Source organism: Micropterus dolomieu, linkage group LG19, assembly GCF_021292245.1.
Source record: "Micropterus dolomieu isolate WLL.071019.BEF.003 ecotype Adirondacks linkage group LG19, ASM2129224v1, whole genome shotgun sequence".
Lineage (NCBI taxonomy): Eukaryota > Metazoa > Chordata > Actinopteri > Centrarchiformes > Centrarchidae > Micropterus > Micropterus dolomieu.
Genome location: NC_060168.1, coordinates 7469657 through 7492331, shown reverse-complemented (window position 1 = coordinate 7492331; position 22675 = coordinate 7469657). Strand labels below are relative to the sequence as shown.

Sequence of the window (22675 nt, the reverse complement as noted above, 5' to 3'; positions counted from 1 at the left end):
TGGTCTATGACTGTGTATATAGTTTTAACGCATGACTGTTCAATACATCGCTTAGCTCAGTCTCTTAAACTTGAGGTTCTGGATAGAGATGAACAGTTTTGTTCATCTCAGTACAAAAGCTGGCCCATTTCAGCACATTTTATTTGGTTAAATTGCCAGCAACCACCTGCCTCCAAAAGAGAGATCACATCATGACCGGCTGTGACTGTTGTAGTCTTTCAATAAGCTTTTTACCACACAGGAACTTCTGTGTATCATGACTGAGCTGACAACAGGGCTTTCACTCAACACTGCTCCACTGCTAAAAGCTAGTGATTCAGTCAGTGACATTAGAGATGTAGTATACTCAAATCAGCTTAATAATTCTGCATTAAAAATACACCGGATGCCTCTGGCCTACTTCACAAATTTGGAAGTTTGTGAACTTTGACATGGTGAGAACACGCAACAAAACATTAACTGTGTCCATTTAACGCCAGTGCCTGCCTGCTTTAAAGCAGAAGTAACAGTTTTTTGGCCACCTTTTATGGCAGTAAAACAAGCTATAAACACAACATTGCTCTTATAGTTAAGTTGTTCTGGCAAATGAACCAACAAGTAAAGCTCTGAGAGTGAAAATTCTCTGCAGGTCCATCACAACAGGTGAACGTTTCATATTACACATAAATATGTGACCCATTGTTAAAATAAAACACTGATTAGTGCAGATACTGTATATGTGGACTGTAATATATGATAGTTGGCCACTAGCCATAGTAAGAAAGTACAGCACTCTTTGACAAATATTTAAATAAACGTTCCCTACTGATAAGAGAAATTTACATATGCTATTGCGTCTTCTTCTGAAGTCGCGCTTTGTTGTTACTTCCTCATCACCTCAGAACCTGTCCTAATTGTCCTGTCTGTTGAGGCACTGGTTTCTGCTCCAAGTTGGCTGATCCAAAATTAACATATTTTTTTAAAGAGGCAATGTCATTTGTAGCTCAAAGTTTTAAATATATTTGAAAATATTCCTATACTTTCTCTCAAAATCATGCAAGGACAGTGGAGTTTTTGTCGTAATGAATCCTCTTCAGCTGACTCTCTATTAGCATCTGTAAATACACTGGTGTTTTAGGGAGGATAATAACATAAAGTTTGCTCAAATAAAAAATTAAATCATGGTGCCTGCTGATTTGCTCAACTACTTTGCACGTAGACAGAATAATTGCACTGAAACTGTGCTGTAGGTGGTGAATTACACTGGTGAATGGGGACTCTTAGGTAAAAGCTATTATCTCCTCCTATTATATCCTGTAAATCTTTTCTGATCACAGAGCAGGAGATGTAGATAAGGAGAAGCAGATACTGAGGAGTTTTAAGCTTTGGGACAATTGAGATGTGGATTGTACAAAAGTTGCTGCAACCCAATACCGTGCTGTATTGTACATGCTCTGTGCCAATACTCAAATAAATGGGAGGCAAAGGGAGGCAGGAAAAGTATGATAAAGAGACATGAAGGAGAAGGAAGACATGAGTGTGTTTTAGAATGACGTTCAAAGTCCACTTCAGTTTGAATCAAAAGGAAGCAGGTAGGTGCACAACACATACAGTACACGGACATCCTAAAGAGGACTCACACATATTTTGCTTGATTTTAACCCCTTTACGCTGCACAGATTCGCATTACACCACTTCCATTCAGACTGCAGCCGAGATAGCGTTTGTATTCCCCCAATGCCTCTTTGTGCATGTACAGTATGTACCTGGGAACCTTTTGCAAGCACTGGTTTCTCATTTCTGCCTGTTCTCGCTAATTTGCATCATACCTACATCATACCTGAAATCATTTATTTTTTTATGTTCTATAGACAAATTAACAATCTCGACTTAATTTAGCATCAGCTTGAAAGCAAATGAAAACAAAGTAAAGTTAGTAATAAATTCTGGCGTCAAGGGGTTGAGGAGATCTCATTTGAAGGTGACAGAGCATCTACACACAGAGGTGGCGATGGTGCAATGGATAAAACATATGCCTTTGGTGTGAGAGACCCATCCACTAATGTGTCCCTGAGCATGACACTTAACCCATCGTTGCTCCAGACGGATAGCAATTGGGAGTCGCTCTGGATAAATGCGTCAGCTAAATGAATAAATGTAAATGTAAAAACACTCTGCTGCTGTTGGCAGGGCTAACAGGGATACTTTCAGCATATACTGATACCTGTTTGAAGTTCTAGCTTCTCGAGTATTCCACTCCTTTATACTGCATGTGTGTATGGTAAAGTGTGCTGTCTGAAATACACGACTGTGCTTTTAAACAAACCCATTACACTTAATGCCTCCCATGAGGGGAGGGTATGTGTTTCTGTGTAAATGCATCAGGTCTGATCACACACATAAGAGGAAAATGCTGCAAAGCAATGCAGCCTTTTGCTTTAGTGTAAATCTTCTCGTGCGCGCACACACACGCACGCACACACGCACGCACGCACTGTTCATCCAGGTAATTACAGTGTGAAGTAATTACGACCCTACATTTCCCATCCTGACCCCCTCTGGAGGCGTGTGTGTATATGTGTGTGTGCTTGTGCTTGTGTGTGAGAGTCCCTAGGGTGCTAGTTAAGTATAGTAAGATAGATGTGACACCCAGGGCATTCAGCAGGAGTCAGGCAGGGAGAGAGACAGACCTGTTTTTAGTCCTCCTCTCTCCCCCGATGTCTCTTCTTTTCTCTTTTTCTCTTCACTTCGCCTCTCCCGATTTCCTTGTACACCCCTCACCTTCCCCATCTTCATCTCTCGGTCCGCATATTATTTCTTCCTTGTTCTCAATTTTCTTGCCTCGTTCTGTCTCCCGCTGTCTCTGTGCCTGTTTATCTCTTTCCACATACCCCCAATTTTCGCTGTCCCTGCTTTTCTGCATTACATACATTTATTTCATATACCGGGCATTCAAGCGGCTCTCTCTTCCACCGAGATTTGAGGTAACAAAGACAATTCGTCTCCTCCTCCAGCGCCGTTCGGCTATTCTCTTTCTCTTTGTCTCACTAGGCTTCCCTGGGTTCTGGCCTCTGACTCAACCAGGCCCGTTCTCTCTGCTCATCAGATGGAAGGCAAGATACCGCAGGACTGCTGCAAATGTTTTACAAAGGGAACTGTGCCCTCATGCATTTTTCAGCTGAATATATTCAAAGCGGTAACTATGAGATCCTGTGTTTTTTATTTTGTCTCCATCTGTGTTGCTCAGCACTCTTTGCTGTGGTGTTTTTTTCACCACACTTTCTGGAGATCAGCTGTCAATCACAATACTGTTACATCTTTTCAGTTGCATTTTCTGTTGGCCTGTATGAGAGTCTATATATGTGGTACTATTTTCTTTCTGTCAGCTCTTCAAGAGCAGCTACCCAAATTCTTCTTGATCACAGCACACCTTTAAAGTCTTAATTATGTCAGAAGCTGTTGACATCCACAAATATTTACTGAGTCATAAAAGTAGCATCAGCTCCTGAGCTTCCTTGTTAACAGAATCTTAAAGGGAAATAGAATACGTCCCAGATAACTAGAGCAGATACGGTTTTATTTTTAGTAAGTCAGGGTAAAAAAATAAAGGACTGCTTTTGGGATAATGTACTGTGGAAGCTTTAAATTTGACTACGTGCTTTCTTGTCTGTTTGACAGTAAATTATCTGTGGATAGAAACAAGTTTTACTTTAGTTAATGTTTAATGTGATTAGAGTAAATGTTTAACATTTTAGGAAATATACTTGTATGATTTCTTGCCAAGAGTTACATGAAAAATAATAATGGCTGGTTTTCTCTACATTTGAGGCACTTCTTAAATTCTGTCTAACAACAATTGGAGGAAGGGAGAGAAAGACAAAGAGAGAGTAAACTACCTTTCTTCTGCAGTATAGCACTCCCGCTGCGCTTCCCTATGTGGTTCTCCACGTAACAGGTGTAGTTGGCCAGGTCTGTCTCGTCCACAGCATCAAACGTTAAGGAAAGCTGCACCTCCTTCTCCCCTAAATGCTCCCTCAAGATCCTGGACAAGCACACAAAGTGGACACAATTGTCACTGACAGCAGGAACATCTCTTTGTCCCCAAAATTACTCCTTTAAAAACCTTTTAAGGAAGACAAGGAGAACATAAACATTTATGAAACATTAAATGGATTAGCAGGAAGTTTCTCCGAGATTACTTAATAAAATAAAAATAATCTACAAGAACAAAAATGAGAGGCAGGAAGAGTCAGGGAATAAGGAGAGAAGTAAACATGTGGCTCCACCAAAACCTGTGAAAGGAGTGGGATGAGAAGCGAAAAGAGGGAGACAGAAGAGGAGAAATAGAGTGGAGCAGTGTGGAGTATAGAGCAGATGAAAAAGGAGGACCGAGGGAGCAAGGAGGCATGTGTAGAAAACATTGGCGACAGCTGGAAAAAGCCTCTCTCCTTATGGTGAGGTCATACTCTAAAGCAGGGGGAGGAGGAGAGGGAGACTGACCTGATGTTTGGGTCATGACGTCCACCTTTAAGCCTGACTTAAGGTCAGATTCAGCCATAACCAGTGATATCTGATATCAGACTAACTGTGCTGACATGGCAAATTCAGAGCAGTCAGCACAGATGGTACAGTGGCATCACAATTTCAGTTTCCATTCCACTTCATTTTGTTCATTTAATGTGGGGGTGGGAGGAAGTTAAAACTGAACTCAAGGACCTTTTTGAGGGTCTGTGTGAGAAAGCGACCTATTGATGATGCAGTGTGGGATGAGAGAGGACATTAATTAGCGGTGATTGTAAATGGCAAGAGCAGTGTTTTCTGTTTATGTTTTCGGCTTCCTCACATAATGTCATTCATAAATCCCACCGTTTCATTTCCTGTTGATGTACAAAGGCACTTACAGACTGTAATGCAACAAGTGACCCACATAAAAACGCAGTTAGCTAATGATATGCTAACACTTCCCTTGGAAGAAATGCAGGTTACCACTGCACATAATTAGTTATCCAGGTATTGTCACATTAGCGGCTTATGTCAGAACAGATGAACACACAGTTTAATCTATTCATTAGACTTCTGCTATTATTTTTATTGAATTTTTTTTTTTGGAAAGACGCTAATGAAAGAAAGCACCCTCCAAACTCAAGCAGACTACTTCTACATGTGGAGAAATCAAAGCCAGTGTCTTTTGAAGTGAACTCAGTGTCAGCTTCTAATACTTGAGGAATCACGGCTTGAACCTCAGAGGAAATTGTCTTAGACCGCAACAGGACCAGATAAAATGGGTGTGAGGAGTGTGAAATAAGACAAATTTGGACAGGCTTGAGTCTGCAGCCAGCATTACATTTTTAGATTAAACAATATTCACAGTGCATGGAAGTTTAATTTTCACAACATGAATGTGGTAGTGGTTGACATGTAAGAACCACATAAAAAAAACACAAGCAATAATTACAGTACAGTATTACATACCAAATATGAAAATTAGTATTTACTGTATATGTTGCAACAGGTGATGTTACATACAGTATAAGCCCTAAAATAATTTCAAAGTCGCTTCCACAAAAATGTAAAGAGCACGTAACTTTAAACACAAAAAATAATTACATTTTAAATTTGCATGATGACATGGCTGAATTCGAAGGGAATGAAAACAAGGTTATAAGGTACATTTATTTGCACAGGCTTGTATAAACTTTGTATTTTCATTTGTGCTACTCACAAAAAATAAATGTTATATACAGAAATGTTAAAATGATACACAAAAAAATGGAATTACCCTTCCTTTTGCTCTATTCCAAACATAGAAACTTAAATGCAAATGATGTAGTAATGTACAAAACCCCATTGTACATGATCATTAATATTTACATTTACTCATTTGGCAGACGCTTTTATCCAAAGCAACTTACATTTGAGGAACAACATACAAGCATCAACAGAGCATCAACTACAGATCTACAACTGACAATACATACTAGTAAGAGCTCATAGTACATATCACATCAATGGGGTAAATACCTAGGGAAGGAAGAAAGAGTTAACAAAAAAGTGCAATCAATACAAAAAAGTGCATTCAATACGAGATAATTGTAAGGGGATAGAAGAAGAAGAGCACAGGAAGTGCATGTTAGATGTTAGGAGTTAGGAGAGGTGTTATAAGAGGAAGTGTTCTCAGAAGAGATGAGTTTTCAAGAGCTTCTTGAAGTTAGAGAGGGACGCCCCTGCTCTGATGGCAGCTCGTTCCACCATCGTGGTGTCACAGATGAGAACAGCCGGGACTGAGATTGCTTTGTGTGAAGGGATGGCAGAGCCAGGCGGCGTTCGTTGTAGGAGCGTAGTGGCCGAGAAGGAACGTAAGTTTGTATTATGGAGTTTAGGTAGATGGGTGCAGACCCAGTAGTCACTCTGTATGCCAGCATTAGTGACTTGAATTTGATTCTGGAGGCCACGGGGAGCCAGTGGAGGTCACACAGCAATGGAGTGACATGAGTCCTTTTGGGCTGAACCATTTGTAAGGGTTTCACCGCACAAGCTAGAAGACTTACTAAGAGGGCATTGCAATAGTCGAGGCGAGAGATAACCATGGCATGTACCAGAAGCTGGGTGGCGTACTGAGTGAGGTAGGGCCTAATTTTCCTTATGTTGTATAGAGCAAAGGGGCATGACAGAGAGACAGCAGCAACATGGTCTGAAAAGGACAGCTGGTCATCAATCATGACACCCAAGTTTCTCACCACCTTGGTTGGAGTGATGGTTGAGGAGTCAATTTGTAGTTTGATGTTATGGTGGATAGATTGCTTGGCTGGAATGACCAAGAGTTCAGTCTTAGAGAGGTTTAGTTGAAGGTGGCAAGCCTTCAGTAAATATGAAGTTTGATATATGAACTATATATGTTACAATGCTGCCCAGTAACAATGTTTTGATTTACTGCTCTTTTGCCTTCTGCTTTCTGTCAAAATGATCCAATGAAATCTAAGTAATTATATATATATATACATATATACACACACACACATATATATATATATATATATATATATATATATATATACACAGAAATAAAGTTGCTCTGCAGTCTGGTGGTATGACAGCAAATACTTTGAATCTCTTGCCACACGGCAGCAGGTTAAACAGGCTGTGGCTGGGTGGGTACTGTCTTTTAGTATCCTTTGGGCTCTGTGCAGGCACCTCACAGATATCACTGATGCTCAGAAGATGGGTACCATTGATTTTCTGAGCGGTTTTAATCACCCTGCAGAGCCCTTCTGTCCTGGGCCGTGCACATCCCATGCCAGTCTGTGATTCCGGTCAGGATGCTTTCTATTGCTCCTCTATAAAAGTTAATAAGAACTTGGCACAGGAATTTTGCCTTCTTAAGATTCCTTAAGAAATACAGCTGTGTCTGTTTCTGTTGGGGGTTGCAATCGTGGGTGTACATCATGAAAAGGAGGGGGCTGAGCACATCCTTCATTTCATTGTCCAATACTGGACCTGGGCTCTAAAGTTAAGGATCCAAACTATCTGGGGTCTGTTTGTGAGGAAGTCCAATTTTCAGTTGCAACGTGTGGTACAGAGTGTGTAAGCCCAGAGTGATAAGTTTGCCAATCAATTTCAAGGTGGATGAAAGAGGCAAAAGAGGATCAGATTAATATGGAAGAAAGAGAGGTACAGTGGAAATATTCTCTCTCCACCAGCTGAGTTCAGCCTGACTTAGATTAACTGTGTTATGGGGTGATTTGGTTTGAATTAATAGTGACTAGCCAAACCAAACCAACAGACAGCAGGGTTTTGGAAATAATGAGCATATCCTGTGCAGAATCAGCATTAGTTTCAGAAAATAGATCAGCCAGGCCACAGAATTTAGTTTTTCTTCCTCTTTACAGTATGTGCCGGTTTTGGACTTTAATATTTGTAACCCACAGAACACAATTCACAAATGTGTACTATGATCCGCAAATATTTCACTATCTACAAATATGTATTTTTACATTTGTGATGTGTAAAATCATATCCACAAAAACACAGCATTACTTCTACACACAAAACAGTTTTTATTATTTGCAGATTGCTTTCTGTCAATTTGTGGGTCATACGGGCGTGTTCCCATGAAACTGTCATGGTTGTGCTCGTCTCACGCACGTGCCCGCCCCTGTCAAAGTTGAATTGACTTGAACTTTCTGTAGCCTACGCGACACGCAGCACAAAAAGAAGATGGATGAGAGACTGGTCCTCGCCGTCTGTGACTTCCCTGAAATATATTGTAGCGTCCTTCAAATGAGAAGCTAGGAGAAGATAGCTGGTTTTGCTCGTTCTTTATTTCTGAACAAAATACAGGCTACTGTGGGCCGTAGCCAACGCCAAAAAAACTCTGCCGTCACCCAACGGTACACGCTAGCTTCAACTCCCCAACTCGCTGTCTCACCTCTCTCTCCTCACACACACCCTCCCTTAGGCCTAGCAGGAATAATAACAACCATCCCTCTTAACTCTCTGCCAATCACAAGTACAAACACAGTTGATTGACAGGCTTCTAAACATATCGCACATTACTCTAGTTTTACTAGTTTTTTTTACTAGTTTTACGTTAAGCTAAGCTATGAAGGAATACAGTAACACACAGAAGCCGTTGCCGTGGTTACTATCTCGCCTTCCGTTTACTCGAGGAGCGCTCGTCTCTTTGTCTGCTCACATGAGAAGCCGCGGGGCAACTCTGCGCGTTTGAGATCTGCTTTCACAACCTTTACTGAACATATACGGGCTGCAACATGTTTACAGTGACCAGCATTATACACTTCCGTAGTCTCCCAGCCCGACCCGGAAAAACAACATAAGCCCGCCCAGTGACATTCTCAACAGGTTAAATGCCAAACAGATTACATTACACGAGAGTTTTGAGTGCGTGCATCACTCCGATGTCTGCCAGGGCAGAACATTAAAGGTCACTGTCAAAGCAATGACTTGCTAAAATCCTTGATTAAAAACATATCACTTCCTATTTTCCTTCTTCCTCACCTTCCCTTCAAACACTCTCCCACCCCTCAGTACAAACATTGAATAGTTAGGTCCTACCTAGCTGTGCTCACATTTAGAAACAGTGTTTCTGTACATTGTAGTCTTTTGCAAACATTCCTCAAACAGGAGGAAACAGCATTTTGATGGGGGAGATTTTTCAGCTGAGGATTGTGTATGTGGATTGTGTAGGACAATAGTGCCCATTAGGGTTAGGTATCGTTTAAAATTTTATGATACTAGTACCAAAACCAGTACCCTTAAAGTGATACCAGTACCAACAGAGTACTTCATCCGATACCTTGAATAAAATACCACCTGTTGAAGCTATAGTAGTTCATTGGTATCCTATTATTATTTTTAGTGTTGTTATGGACAAGCAAGGTTGTCTATTTTATTTTTTTCTTGTTTCAAAAAACTGTTACATAAAAGTAGTGGGAAATTGTGTCAGATCGCTCCTCATCCTAATAAGTTCATCCTCACGGGTAGTTATAAGTATGGGGGAAGACTACATCTTGGAAATTTTTTTACATTTGAATGACCAAATAAGTTGTTGGAAACAAATTTAAGGTAATTTTTGATACATGTGTTGAAAGTAAACAATGGAAAATTATTTTGGTAACTGAATGGAAAGATCTCAGTGAGTGCTTTTTCCTTTTCTCCTTTTTCTGTTTTAATAAGTCACTAAACTACACTAAAGACTCACAAACAGAGGAAAAGAGGCTGCACGTCTGGGCTATACTGGGACAAAAAATCGGCCCTGGCATTTTTGGCTGAGGCGGCCCACCAAAATTGGTCGGACACCCTGCACCAAAACACCATTGTTCCATTTAGGGGGTCAGATTAGGGGTGTGATGAAACACTGAGATGTGACATTGCACAAGATTGGTGTCCATGACTACAAGACAAGAATATATTTTAATAGACCTACTATTTAGAAAAAATATTTATAGTTGAAATAGTTACACAAAGAATATTATATCGTTTTTAAATAGCCGGGTACTTGAAATAGACCCGCGAGGAACTGCGACGTGCGCGCAGTTGTCGGCAGCACGGCATGCACGCAAAACTCTGCACGAGACTGTGAATAACAGGAGAGAGAGAGAGAGAGAGAGAGAGAGAGAGAGAGAGAAAAGGGTCTTCAAAAAGCCTCAGTGTAGCTGGAAATTTACAGTGTAAGTTGAATGAATAGAGACTGCAGCTCTGCAGCTTCTCAAGATTAAAGCGGAGCCACCATGCCCCCCCCACCATTGCCACACACAAAAACACACATGATTCGACTATCAGTCGACTATAGAGGGTATGCGCATGATATCACAGAACACAGTTACGCTCACTGAGTGGCAGAAAGATGAGCAGCAGTATTAGCTTGAATTAGCTAAATCACAAACAATACATCTAAAATGGGAAAGAGCTGGACCACTGGTTCTTTGGTAAGCAGTAAGGATCACTGTTGGAAGTGGCATCAATGCATACCCTCTGTAGGCAGGACTTGACGATTTTTATTTTTTTGTTGTTGTAAATCCTTAGTGGGGGACAGCCCTAGTAAAAATATAATAAAATATTATGCAGTAATCAGTAGCTTATTATGTTTTGCTTGATAAATACTTTCAAAAAGTGGTGGCTACATGTCCCCAGTGTCCATGACCCCAGTGTAAATGACCCTCTTTCCCTGCCCCCTCCCTACAGGCTGAGTTACTCCATGCTTATGGCTTCGCTTCCACTCTCCTCGTGCTCACTTTCTCACTCGGCCCATCACGGTCACTTTGTCACTCTGTTTCTCTATCACACGCCTCCTCCTCTGCCTGGCAGCGGCCACCACAGCTCTTTTACTCCTTCAAGTGCCTGTGCCTGCACTATGCAGGGTACTGCAGCTGATGTTGAAGCTACTGCAGCCCCGGTAGCAAACATATCTGTTATTTTCGCGCAGTTGGCGACCTCCTCTGGAGAATGTTTTTTGAGACCGCAGCCGAAGTTGAGCGGCTGTTAAAATCACGCATGGCCTGAGTGCGTTTTTATACAGTTTATGGTGCAGGCACATAAGGGGAAAAAAGGCGTGCTCTTCTCTTTCTTTTGGTGCGTTGCTTGCGTGCCATTCAAATAGTATTTTTTTGCTGTGATCTGGCTACAAAAAGTATCGATTGAAGTACTGGTTTGACTGGAGACATTTCGATTCTACTCAATACTGGGCTCTTCCGGTTGATACCATGAAGATTTCGAGTAGCAATACCCGCCCATTATCATTGCAATGAAGGAACCTAGTCCAACAATGTGGCTCATTGGTGTGTTTTAATAGCTTTTTGACAACAATGGAGCTCTGTGGCACAGTGATAGCCAATCCGGGTTTGGCTACACAGATAATACTTGTTAGTAGAATTAAGTCATTGTTGGTTGTTTCCAATGGCTCCCTGACCCACAATGGATTCGATTCATTCTTCTTCTCTTCACTTACAAAGCCCTCAATACCCAGCCCTTCTCCTACCCTACTTCACTGAAATTCTATGTAGCCACTGTCCTTAATTTGACCATATTCATGTTGTTGTGCAAAAAAAGTATTAAAAAAAAGTTGTTTTTCTCCTACCTCAATATCTGTCTCTGAAATAACATTTGGGTGTCTAAAACACTCCATGGAAAACTAACACTGGCAATTTTAGATAACTGAAAAACAAGCTCTGGTTAAAAAAACAACAACATTAAAACAGTGAGGCTTTCGCAGCAGTTGGACTGGACAGCTGAAGTGAATTTCAAGCAGGTAAAAAAAAAAATCTCTCCACACCACTAGACATATGGGCCAGTGCTGCCTTCAAGTGAAAATATGAAGGAAGCACTGGCCCAAGTGGAAATATTGTAATTATGAATTCATTGCACATGAACAAACCATGAACTATGATAGCTGAGTTGCAGAAATTTTGAGCGGCTGGACGGCACTGAAGTTGTGCCAACAACTGCAGTAAAACTGATGATACTGCTCATATACTATGTTGGTGGTGTGTTTGGAAATATTTTGACCAAAGACGTGAATTCTTAGGTTGCAATTATATCTTCCAAAGACAGATAGGTTTTCAGAAGGAGAGCACTTGATGGCTAATTGTGGAGAAAAAGTCCTGAAACTTCCTGTCCGTCACACATGTTCACAGCTGGCTGCTTTCTCTTGGTGGTGCAGTAATAACGAGCTGAGAGTGTCAAAAGTTCTCCCACATACTGCAGACGAACACGAATTGGTAATTACAGATTCACACTATCATGAAGGGCACTACACAGTATTTGATCCTATGCAAACAGACAGGGACACACAGTCCGATGGCCAGTGCTGCAGCTGGGTAGGTGGCGGGAGCTAAACGTGGACAGATTAATGTGCATCACAGCAGGAGCCTGTCTGCAGTAGTGTTGAATTTGGAGTAGCGGTGTGATTGGATCAGAGGTGGCCAGAGGACTAGACTGCAAGATGGAAAACTCACTAGCAAAGGTTAATTTAATACCAGGGGCATTATTCATTCCAAGTTTGAACACTAATACTTATGCACGTTCCTGCTCTCTTTATCTACAACACTGTTTTCCCGGGAGAGAACATTTTCAGAGACCACTTAGTGGCTCAGCGGTAAGGAGCCTGAGTTCTAGCCCCAGCAGGTCACCAAGCAGACCTGCTGCTGAAGTGTCCAAGAGCAAGATACTGAAGGCCTCCCTGCTCCAGGGTTTCTGCTGTGTAGCTGACCCTGACTTCTGACCTCTCTGTGGAGGGAGATGGGCAAGAGGCAACAATATTTCCCTTTAGGAAGGAATAAATGTTCATATTAGTATTGGTGGGCTGTTTGTTACGTAAAATATGTTGGCTATTGGGCAAGAGATAACATTTTGTCTTGATTTTACTTTAAAAATGGCTTTAATTCATTCCGGGTCAGTGTGAGGGAGTAAGTTAAAATTATTCTAAGTGTGTCTTTTCCGTGTTATAACGCTATTTCTTTTACAGGATGCTGTATCAGAAGTAAATGTAGAGAAAAAGCACTGAGCCCACAGTGTAGTCACTATAGATATCTGATTTGTCCGTGTCAGACTTGCCACTGGCAAGTTGCAACAAGTGCGTTCAAGAAAAATCATACAAGCTTTAAAAGTTATAAAGCAGCAAGCTGTACTTGTACTGGAGGTGAAGATGGAAGGGACTGTTTTAAAAACATGTTCAGTCCAGGAGGTAATATGTAGAAAGTGATTGATTAATCAACCTTAAATTAGTATCTTATACCCTTGAATTACTTGTTTCCCCAAATTAGTAACTCATGTATTCAGATCCAATTGAAAGGTAAGGTAAGAAAGGTGTAGTATGAACTTTGACCTATTGTACTAAATTACGGGTGACCTGACTTTTAGTTTTAGCTCAGCATAAAGTGGTAGCTAATCTGGCAAAACTGTAGACTTATTTACAATCTTTGCTGCCCCACTGGACCTATTTTTAGTGATGTTGATGTCAAATCAAACAAATAATACAACTGATGTAGAGAGCTATGAAAAGGTTGTAATAAACCATAGTTTTCCTTTAACGTGTAATGTTCAATCATCATATACAGTAGATGATGATAGTATAAAGAGTACAGTCTAGACTTGCTCTATTTAAAAAGTGCCCTGCTTTGTCATAATTTGGCGCTATATACATGAAAGTGAACTGAACTGAATGTGCTGTACAGCCACATAACACTGTTGCTTGCTGACTTTGCAATGGTAGTGGATACGTCGGTGCATAAATTAAATATTCAATTCAGTGATTCTGCAGCACTGCAGCAAACTAGTATTAACAGGATGAGTTTTAGAGTCCGCCTAGCCCGCCTCATGAGCTCCAAACCTGCATATCTTGTCCCATCTCTACCCCCTGCACAGAGCACAAATATTTAAACATTGTCAACATTTTCCTTAAAATCCTTCTCTCTGCTTAAAAGAGATGCTTGGAAGGTTAAAAAAAAGGAGCAGGCAGTTTGAAAAACAGCAGAACCATAGTCATTAACTATACTTATACAGAGCTCATCATGGGTTTAGTGCTCTTTTATTCTAAAAAGAAACTTAAAAAGAAAAAGTGTTGTGTAGCACCTGAAACCTCATGCAACTTGGAAAACATCATCATTCGCAGCATCCAAAATGAACAAGCTGTTGCTCTAAAGACATACAGGCTGCTGAAAATGAAATAAATAATAATTTATGATCAACAAAATATATTGTAATTGCAGATGACCTGTCCCTTTATACACTTTGGAGGTAAATGGATAATTGAACCTTTGTTAAGCCACGCCCACCGTAGTTACTGTTGCTAAGTCTGACAAACTGTTGGAGCTGTCGGACTTTTTTATTTATGCCACTGTCTATACTTCACTCCCTGGAGAAATGTTGTCTAATTTTTGGAAAAGCACTATCAGAAAGCATTGCATTGCATTTTGCATTTGAAGGTTTTATTCAGGCTGTCAAACTGACTCAAACTTTAAGCAAAAGCCTACCGATCACAGTGTAAAAGTGAACCACTGTATTACCTGACTATTGAGAGAGAGGACAACAATATTAAGTATCAACACTGTTCCTGTACGGCTGGGTAGGTCTCTGTTCACTATTACAATCATTAAAAAGCTCAACAGTAGGGTTATATAACGTTATATTCAGTAAGTTAGCTAGCAAACTAATATTACATTAGGAACCATCCATATCCTACATTTTCCTGGATTTGTTTTAGGTTTTGGAAAGACAATAAATCATACTTCTCCTTTCAACCTCTCTGGGTAGCGACAGGAACAGCATTTGACCTTGGAAAAATACAGAAAAAAAAAAAGCTAGGAAACGACTGCTTTTGCATTAGAGTCACAGCAGCCACAAAAGTGTCGGACCTCAGTTAGAGCGAGTCCTTTACTGTGCTGTGATTGGCCAGCTGCGTATTAGGGGTGTGGCGTTGCAAAGGGTCAATTGGTGATAATTGGTATTTACCTAACCATTTTAAGCAGGTGTATCTACATTTTAAAGTAACATTCCCAAGCACTACACAACTTGCAGTTCCTCTCTCTCTCTCTCCCACACACACACACACACACACACACACACACACACACACACACACACACACATACACGACTGTAAGTGTTCTGATGGTTTCCATGGCGATCTGGCAGGTTGTTCTAGTGATATTTGACGCCCCGCAGACAATCAGCCTTTTCCCAATAGAGCCCAATGTAATTGGTCCCAATAGGGGAGAAAATGAATTCAATTTAACTTTATTATTAGTATTCAGAATTTTTTTAGGAAAGTTGAGAGGGAATCTGTCAGAGAACCCTCAATGAGTCATAAATCATAAGAGAGCAAATTAGATACTGACAGTGTAAGGAGTGCAGCTGGAGTGGAGTCTTTCCAGAAATTAATTAACAATAGAAACCTGTAAACTTGACAGGCTATAATTGATATTGTCTCACAGTAGTGGTGAAAAAGCAACTTCACAAAAAACATAATTTTATACAATTATGTGTTCAGTATTTACTCAACTTTTGTTCATTTTCAGTGTACTGTCGTTCCTTTATTTTGTCTCCTGTCCTCCAGAAAATGAATTGGTGTACATTTATAACTTGAAGTGGGATTCATATTTAGTCTGGATGCAGGTGTATTTACCTGACTTCACTTTCTTTAATATGTCCAGCTAGTTCTTCGACAAACTTTTCTCCTTTCATCCAGTAGATAATGGGCCTTCTGTTTTCTCCACTGTAGCCAAAAAATGCCTTGCAGTCTAGACTGAGAGGCATACCTGCAATACAAAACACAACACTGTTACAATACAGACAACAACGTACTGAAAGACAACAAAAACAGTCCTACTGTGATGTAGCTGAAACAGGCACTGCAGTCCATGCTGTGTGCTTTCATATACGCGATGAAAACTGCCATACACACTGAATTTTCTAAGGAAAGAAGAGATTAACAAAAAGAAAAATGGAGCATCATGATTAAATTAAGTTATTGTTGTTGTGCAGAGGCTTGCAGGTGTTGGTGGGAAGCTTGCCGCCCCCCTCAGACTAGTAGGTGTGCAGCAGGTTGCCTCCTTGGAGCCCCTTGAATTGGGGAACTAAAATAATTAAAGGCTCAACAGACAATCCTGGTGGCAGGGATGCCAGCCTAGAAAGAGTTTTTATTAAAAGCTCCTCGAACCTGCTGTTTATCATGTAAGAGTCATTTCATTTCATCAAAATTTCAACGTGTGGAGCACAACTGTGTCAACAAAGCAGGAATAAAAGTATTGTGCAAATGGTCATTTCATTTAAATGACAAAAAAAACACTAACATACTTTCCTTTCTGACTCATAGTGGTAACTAGCCAAGAAGATAGTTTGGCCAGATTTTCAGATCTCCGCTGCTCAGACTTTTGCTGCCAACCCAGTTAAATATTTTGCCTTTACTATGAAATAGTGACTTTCCAATGCCTTTAGCAACACAAATAAAAATCAATTCACCTTCATTGCAGTGGTGGCCACAGCAGAAATCTTAGCACAAAATACAAATAAAACCACCATAACTATTGTGTATGCATTATTAAATAGCAAACTTTGAAAAAATATATTTTGGTTGAACAGACCCTTACATAATGGAGAGTAGAATGAACTGTTTAAATAGAAAACTGCTGTTACACGAGGTTTAGCAACACTGGCCACACCTCAATTAGTGATCTCAGTGTTGTTGGGATTTTTTGTTTTTATATTTTTTTGTCAAAACAAAACTGACTGTTGTGACATTTCAATTGAGACCAATTGCAGTAACAGTGTGAGTCAGTGTTGAACTACCTGTCAAAAATATCACATCAGAAGACCAAATTTAACCCCATTAAGAGACTAGACATTGGACAATTGTGCCAATGCTGAACTTCTCGCTTTCTACAATATCTGCACATGTGTGGCATATTTAAGATTTGGGAGATATCACTCTTAAGAAGAAGGCATACATAAATTCCAGGTATTTGACAGGTCACACAAGTCTGGTCTCATGCCTGAAAGTCCGATATATCCCTATCCACCGTGATGACCTTCATCTTACTGTCTGCCTCGCTTCATTAAGGGCATGCTGCTTCCTGCATTAGCAGGAGAGCTAAGGTGTGGGATCTTTTAATATCGTTCTGAGGGAAACTCGTATAGCTGTATAGGCTAAATATGGGCTACTTTATAGGCCCTTTATGTACTTTGTGTTGGACTGCCTAAATTCAACAGGTTCTGTGGTTTAACACACTTAAAGCCCACATGTGTGCAGACTGTATCCACACATGCTCACACACACCCTCGTGTAAGACCTTGAAACCACCACTCTGTGATTACAGCTATCAATGACGATGATGGAGTATTAATGAGCATTCTAATGAGCGCTACCTCGTTAGGCAGTCAATTAGCAGATAATTATGATAGACCTCAATATTATCATAATGATAGCTCTATCAGCACAGTCTAGAACCAACAGTGAATGCTAACGTTGTGTGGATATCTGTGTGTTTGTTGTCAAGACAAGCACATTTTAGACATTTACTGTAGACGATCCTTTTATGCAGAGTGGGGAAAAAATGCAGGTGGTGCTATGCAACTTTTGTCCCTGTCCTTGTGCAAGTTAATCCATGAAAATGCTATTTTCTAAAGAGCTTCCACAGCAAAGGTAAAAACTTTCCCGAGCTGGTTATAGATTGAATAAAAACAAGGGTTGTATGAATCAGTCAGGGCAAAATGCAGCTATTTTCATATGGAAATGTCAGATGATTGCCTTCTGTTGGGTTTCATTGCATCACATAACCTGATTGATGACAAAAAAAGGGGAGAGGACAGAAGGTTTTGCCCTTGACTTTAACTTTCCTTGGACAGAAGGTTTTGGCATTCGTCTGTCTCTCAACATGATCATTTCTAACATGCCAAGAGATGAAGTGGTTGCAAAGCTTCATACATCTTTCATGTGTGTTGGTGGGCTCTCATGTGCTTGCTTGCCTTTGTGCTGAGGCAGGCAGCATCCTGTACTACACACACACACACACACACACACACACACACACACACACACATTGCAGAAAGAGGTGAAAAAAAAAATCTGGATTAGAGTGAAATTAGTTTAGCTTGATTGTGTGTGTGTACGTGTACTCCGCAGTAATTGATTAGCACCCTGAGGGTGTATTTGTGTTCTCAGCATGTTATGGTGATTAAAATCATCAACTTTGTTTGCAGTTGTGTGGCATGGGGGTGTGTGTACTCTGTGCTCAATGTGAGTGACTGTGTGTGTGTGTATCAGTTTTCCTCAATCAGAGCTACCAGTCCTGAAATCCAGTCTCATTCAGCTGAGATGAGTCATCATTTCTATTTGTGGCCAAAGCAGCAGGGTGTTTATAAGACCTCAAAAAAAAAGTTGGTACTGTGTTTTGTCATTGGTATCAAAGAAAGACTTTGTACAAATGATTGATGGGAGCTTTTTCGAAGTTGGTGCATCGTGGTTTCACACTGCTGCTGAGTGCGATCACACCTAGACGTTGTTTCCTTTGGTGTGAAGCATACTGAAGGAACTCGCTCTGCCCAATCACAAGTGAGTTTGTAAACAAAAGTCACGTGACTTGTGATCTGATTCCAGTCTTTGTAACTTAAGTTCAGCCCGACAGTCTGTGTGCTTTAATGTAGCTTCTCTGACATTCATAACACGCAGATGCACATAAAGAAGCAGCTGAATGTGAGCATCCATCCAGACTGGTTTGCCCTTGGTTCCTATTTAATGCTGCTATCCAAGCAAGAGGAACTGCTGGTTATCAGACATCGACATCTGTTTCCTTCTCCCTGTAAAGTCTTGTGTTTTGAAGTCGTTTCCTGCTGTTGGTTCAGACCACATTCTCACTGCAAAAAAATCTCACAGCTTTTTTATTTTATTTAATTTTTTTTAAAATATTTGATTTGTTCTCACCTGGCTGAGATGAACCAAACAAAATGAAACAAACCTCCAATGAACGTGATTGGTGTGTAGTGTCTCTCTACTGTGATGTTTTTATTATTTTAATTAAAACACTGTTGAATTAGGTTTATCTTCACACAACCAGATGAGCCAAAACAAAATAACAAAGAACACAGTACAAGGTACAAGTGCTTCAACTAAAAACCATCACAAAGCGATGGTCAAAGAAACCCGTGTTAAAGCAGCAGTAATATCTTATACTTTTGATAAATTGATGACGGATTGAATTACTGCTATCCATAAATCTGAACGGTAGCGCTTAGTGCGACAATCTCACAAAGATTCATCACCCAGCTCTGCAGTTCCCCTCAGCTCTACAGAGCGTTTTAGTTTCAGATCTTTTTTTTGGTCTTCAGCCTCTCAGTTCCAGCCACTGTTTTCAGCGGAAAAGCTTTGTTAAACCCACTGTAATTAGCTGTGCTTAAGCATGATTCAACTTGTGTTATTTTCTGATACATTGTGGTTAAGCTTAAAAGGCAGCAGTAAAAAGAAAACCAAAATGCAGTTAAATTCAGTTACGTCTAAACCAATATTAACTTATTTCTTAAATCAAAATGAATTCAGAACCAAACCTGAGAAATGAGACACATGCTGTACATGTTTCACAACGTCTATATGCTATATGCTGTTTTAATAACATCCCAAGTCATTGTCTACCAAAGAACTATTAAAAACCATTCACATTCATTCTGTGATACACATTCAAATTATGAATTTCACAGTAATCACTGAAGAACAAAATCAGACCCCATCCAACTGTGCTATTACCTGAGCATTAGCTGTTATGGTTAACATCACTTCATGCGATGGCAAGATCCCAAATTCCTGGAAACACTGGTATATGAACAGTGAGAGGAAGGGACAGAGAAACACAGAGTCTGTCTTCTGTGCGTCTTCCTCTGTTAACTATTGCAGCTACTTGCCACATCATTAGTCTGTTTCACTTGTCACTCTCGTAAAACTCTCGTTTCCCTGTTCTCACGTCTTCTCATCATTAAAGAAATTCTCCTTCTCTCCATGTTTCCCTGTCTTCTCTCCTCCATCTCCTTTCCTCTTTTTCTGTCTGTGTGAGGTTTTTTTCCCGCTATTATTTCGCTCCTCGGTCTTTCCTTCCTTATCTCCCTCGCCCCTATCATTTTGTTCCTTTCAGTCTCTTTCTCACTCCCCCTCTCTCCTACCCTCTCTGTCTGCATAGAAACCTTCTACCTGGAGTGTTACCATACCGAAACACCTCGGTCTCTGTGAGATATTTTCTGTGTGGATGTTAGTATGTGTTTGATGGGATGCCCAGTAAACCTAGAGAAATAGGACAAATCTTAACAAGGGAAATGAATCAACACTGGATTTACACACACACACACACACTGAGGGAATCCTGTATCAGTTGACTTGACAAGTACGTGTGACAAGAAAGGACCTAAGTTAATAGACTTGAATTATGACTTCGACAGTGACACATTGTTAGATTTCTGTCATCTGTGATTCAGCCCCTTCATTAAACCTTGGCCTACTTACCACCAAGATTATCATCAACGTTAAATAAAGGTTATTCAATTGAATTGTCCCTTTTCCCTGGAAATCCAGTGGTGTCAGGAGAGCAGTGGAGCCAGTGTGTTCAGCCGGTATAGAGGTGGTTTTAATTAGCTCGCCGGATCAAACAATTGGAAGGTTTTTTACACCCTGACTGCAGTCAGAGTAGTTAAAACAGCCCAGACAGGCGAGAGATATTAATTTACCAGGTCATGCAGTAGTAGGTTTTTGACTCACTAAATAAACGCAATAGACAGCTGCATGAGGGTAAAGAAAGACAAAAGAGACAATTGGGTATGATTAAATAAAATAAAACGTTCAGTAGAAGGTGAATGATACAACATGCCCCTGAGAGATGAAATGATTTTGGAGTGAAACAGGCTTGAATATACAGAACCCCATACTGTAACTCTTGTTCATGTTGCATGCCTGCATCTCTCCCTTGTACCAGGGTATGAGGGCTGTTAGCATAGAGTCTAAGGTTACTAAACACCATGCCCTCATCACATAACAGGTAGGCAGCTGACTTACAGAAAGTTGACTGTTGTGGGATGATTGCTCTGCCTCTGCGTCCACCTTCTGTGCACTGCCTTTAATGCCCATCTGTTGTTGCAGCAAAGAACCTAGCAACTTTTGACAGCTTCGGTAGCCGCAGCCAGGCAAGGCTTGCATAAGCACATTGTTTAATTCTGTCAGCATGCTCCAGTGACATGGACTTAACCAACGCACTGATCCTTTCCACCTAAATCTTACTTTGGTGCTGTAGAGCTGCAAACATTCTGCAAGAACTGCGCGCTGCTAGGAAAACGGTGGCGGCCCTAATAAGACCGGACAGCTCCTCCAGAGCAACAGTGTTCTCGGGCTTTAATTGAGGGGCACCAATATTAAATTTTGTTTAAAACGCTTGTCTCAAACTAGTGGTTCTCAACCTAAAGGCCTGGATCTTCAGGGGCTGACTAGACACATTCAGGAGGGGTTGAGAAGACTTGGGTTACAGAAAGGTCATAATTGCTCTTATTTGTCTATTTGAAAGGGACAATGTATAACACATGTAGCTGAAAGCTATTTTAATTTCTAGGCCCAGAGTGGGGGATGTTTGTGACGGACAGTAGAATGCAGTAAAATGAAATAAAACATGTATATACCAAAAATGGATAAACGGAATGATATCAAAATTAAACACCATGAATTCCCAGAGGAACACGTTAACATCAATATGACTATAGTGCTGTGAATTCGGAGAAAGAATTTATTTTTACCTGTGTAAATTTCCATCTGAAAGTATTCTTTCTGCTATAATTTTTAAAGGTACTTGCAGTGGGCAGCCACTGTGCAGCGGCTGAGGACCAACTACAGATCTGTGCCAGTGTCACTGGTCAATGGCACTGACTGGAGAAACTAACATGTTTTTGATGGTGGGGGATACTGGAGCATCTGGACAAAACCCACACAGACACGGTGAGAATATGAAAACTCCACACAGAAAGGTCGGGACGACCGGGGTTCCAACCCGGGACCTTATAAAGTAAGTAAATGTACAGCTGAGTGCGATATCACCCCCTTGGTCACTCATTCAATAGTCCATTAGTAAATAATACTCAGACGTTTACTCTATAGGGAGCAGTAATTTGATATTGAATGGGTCATCACCATTCTGCATCATTTTGTGTTGTAATTTCATATCCATCAAATGCGGCACATGGCTTTGTAGGATTGTTAGCAGAGTTAGGGCACATGCACATTGCCCTGCAGACTCTGCTTTTGGATTTTTTTAAGGCAACACTCCTGATATTTTCCAACCTACTTGCTCATCTTTTGTACTGATTAACCAAAACCTGGAGAGTTTTATGTCCTAACAAGTCTTGGAAGTTGTCAAACTGCCAAGCACCAATGTGGGGCTTTAACTTGGATGTCTGGAATAACTCCCCTCCAGAGCAGCCTAGTTTATCTCAAGCTTGTTGTAGTTCTATGCTTATCCTGAACCTGGCCAATGGGAGTGTCTACCACAAAAGGAGTGTGTCTGTCTGAAAGCAGTACAGATATAGTTCTGCAAAATATATATTTCAGTAGAGACTGATATCATCTTCACATCATACACAACCACACACACACACACACGAGCAGAGGGGAAAGTCATCTGAAACTGAAACATAGACTGTCCATCTGCTTGTCTCTCCCTGTTTCTATC

General features: G+C 40.6%; 2 protein-coding genes across 6 annotated transcripts in view; both read right to left on the bottom strand.

Moving 5' to 3' along the window:
* si:zfos-2326c3.2 (traf2 and NCK-interacting protein kinase) overlaps positions 1 to 22675 on the bottom strand; it is a 594814-nt gene that overhangs the window by 75514 nt on the left and 496625 nt on the right. The window lies entirely within an intron of this gene.
* il1rapl2 (interleukin 1 receptor accessory protein-like 2) overlaps positions 1 to 22675 on the bottom strand; it is a 478610-nt gene that overhangs the window by 22119 nt on the left and 433816 nt on the right. For all 4 annotated transcript variants that reach the window (XM_046030692.1, XM_046030693.1, XM_046030695.1 and 1 more), the window contains exons 8-9: positions 15616 to 15748; positions 3876 to 4021 (exon numbers count right to left, since the gene is read on the bottom strand). In XM_046030692.1, coding sequence (XP_045886648.1) covers positions 3876 to 4021; positions 15616 to 15748 — 279 coding nt within the window. The remainder of the gene's footprint in view (positions 1 to 3875; positions 4022 to 15615; positions 15749 to 22675) is intronic.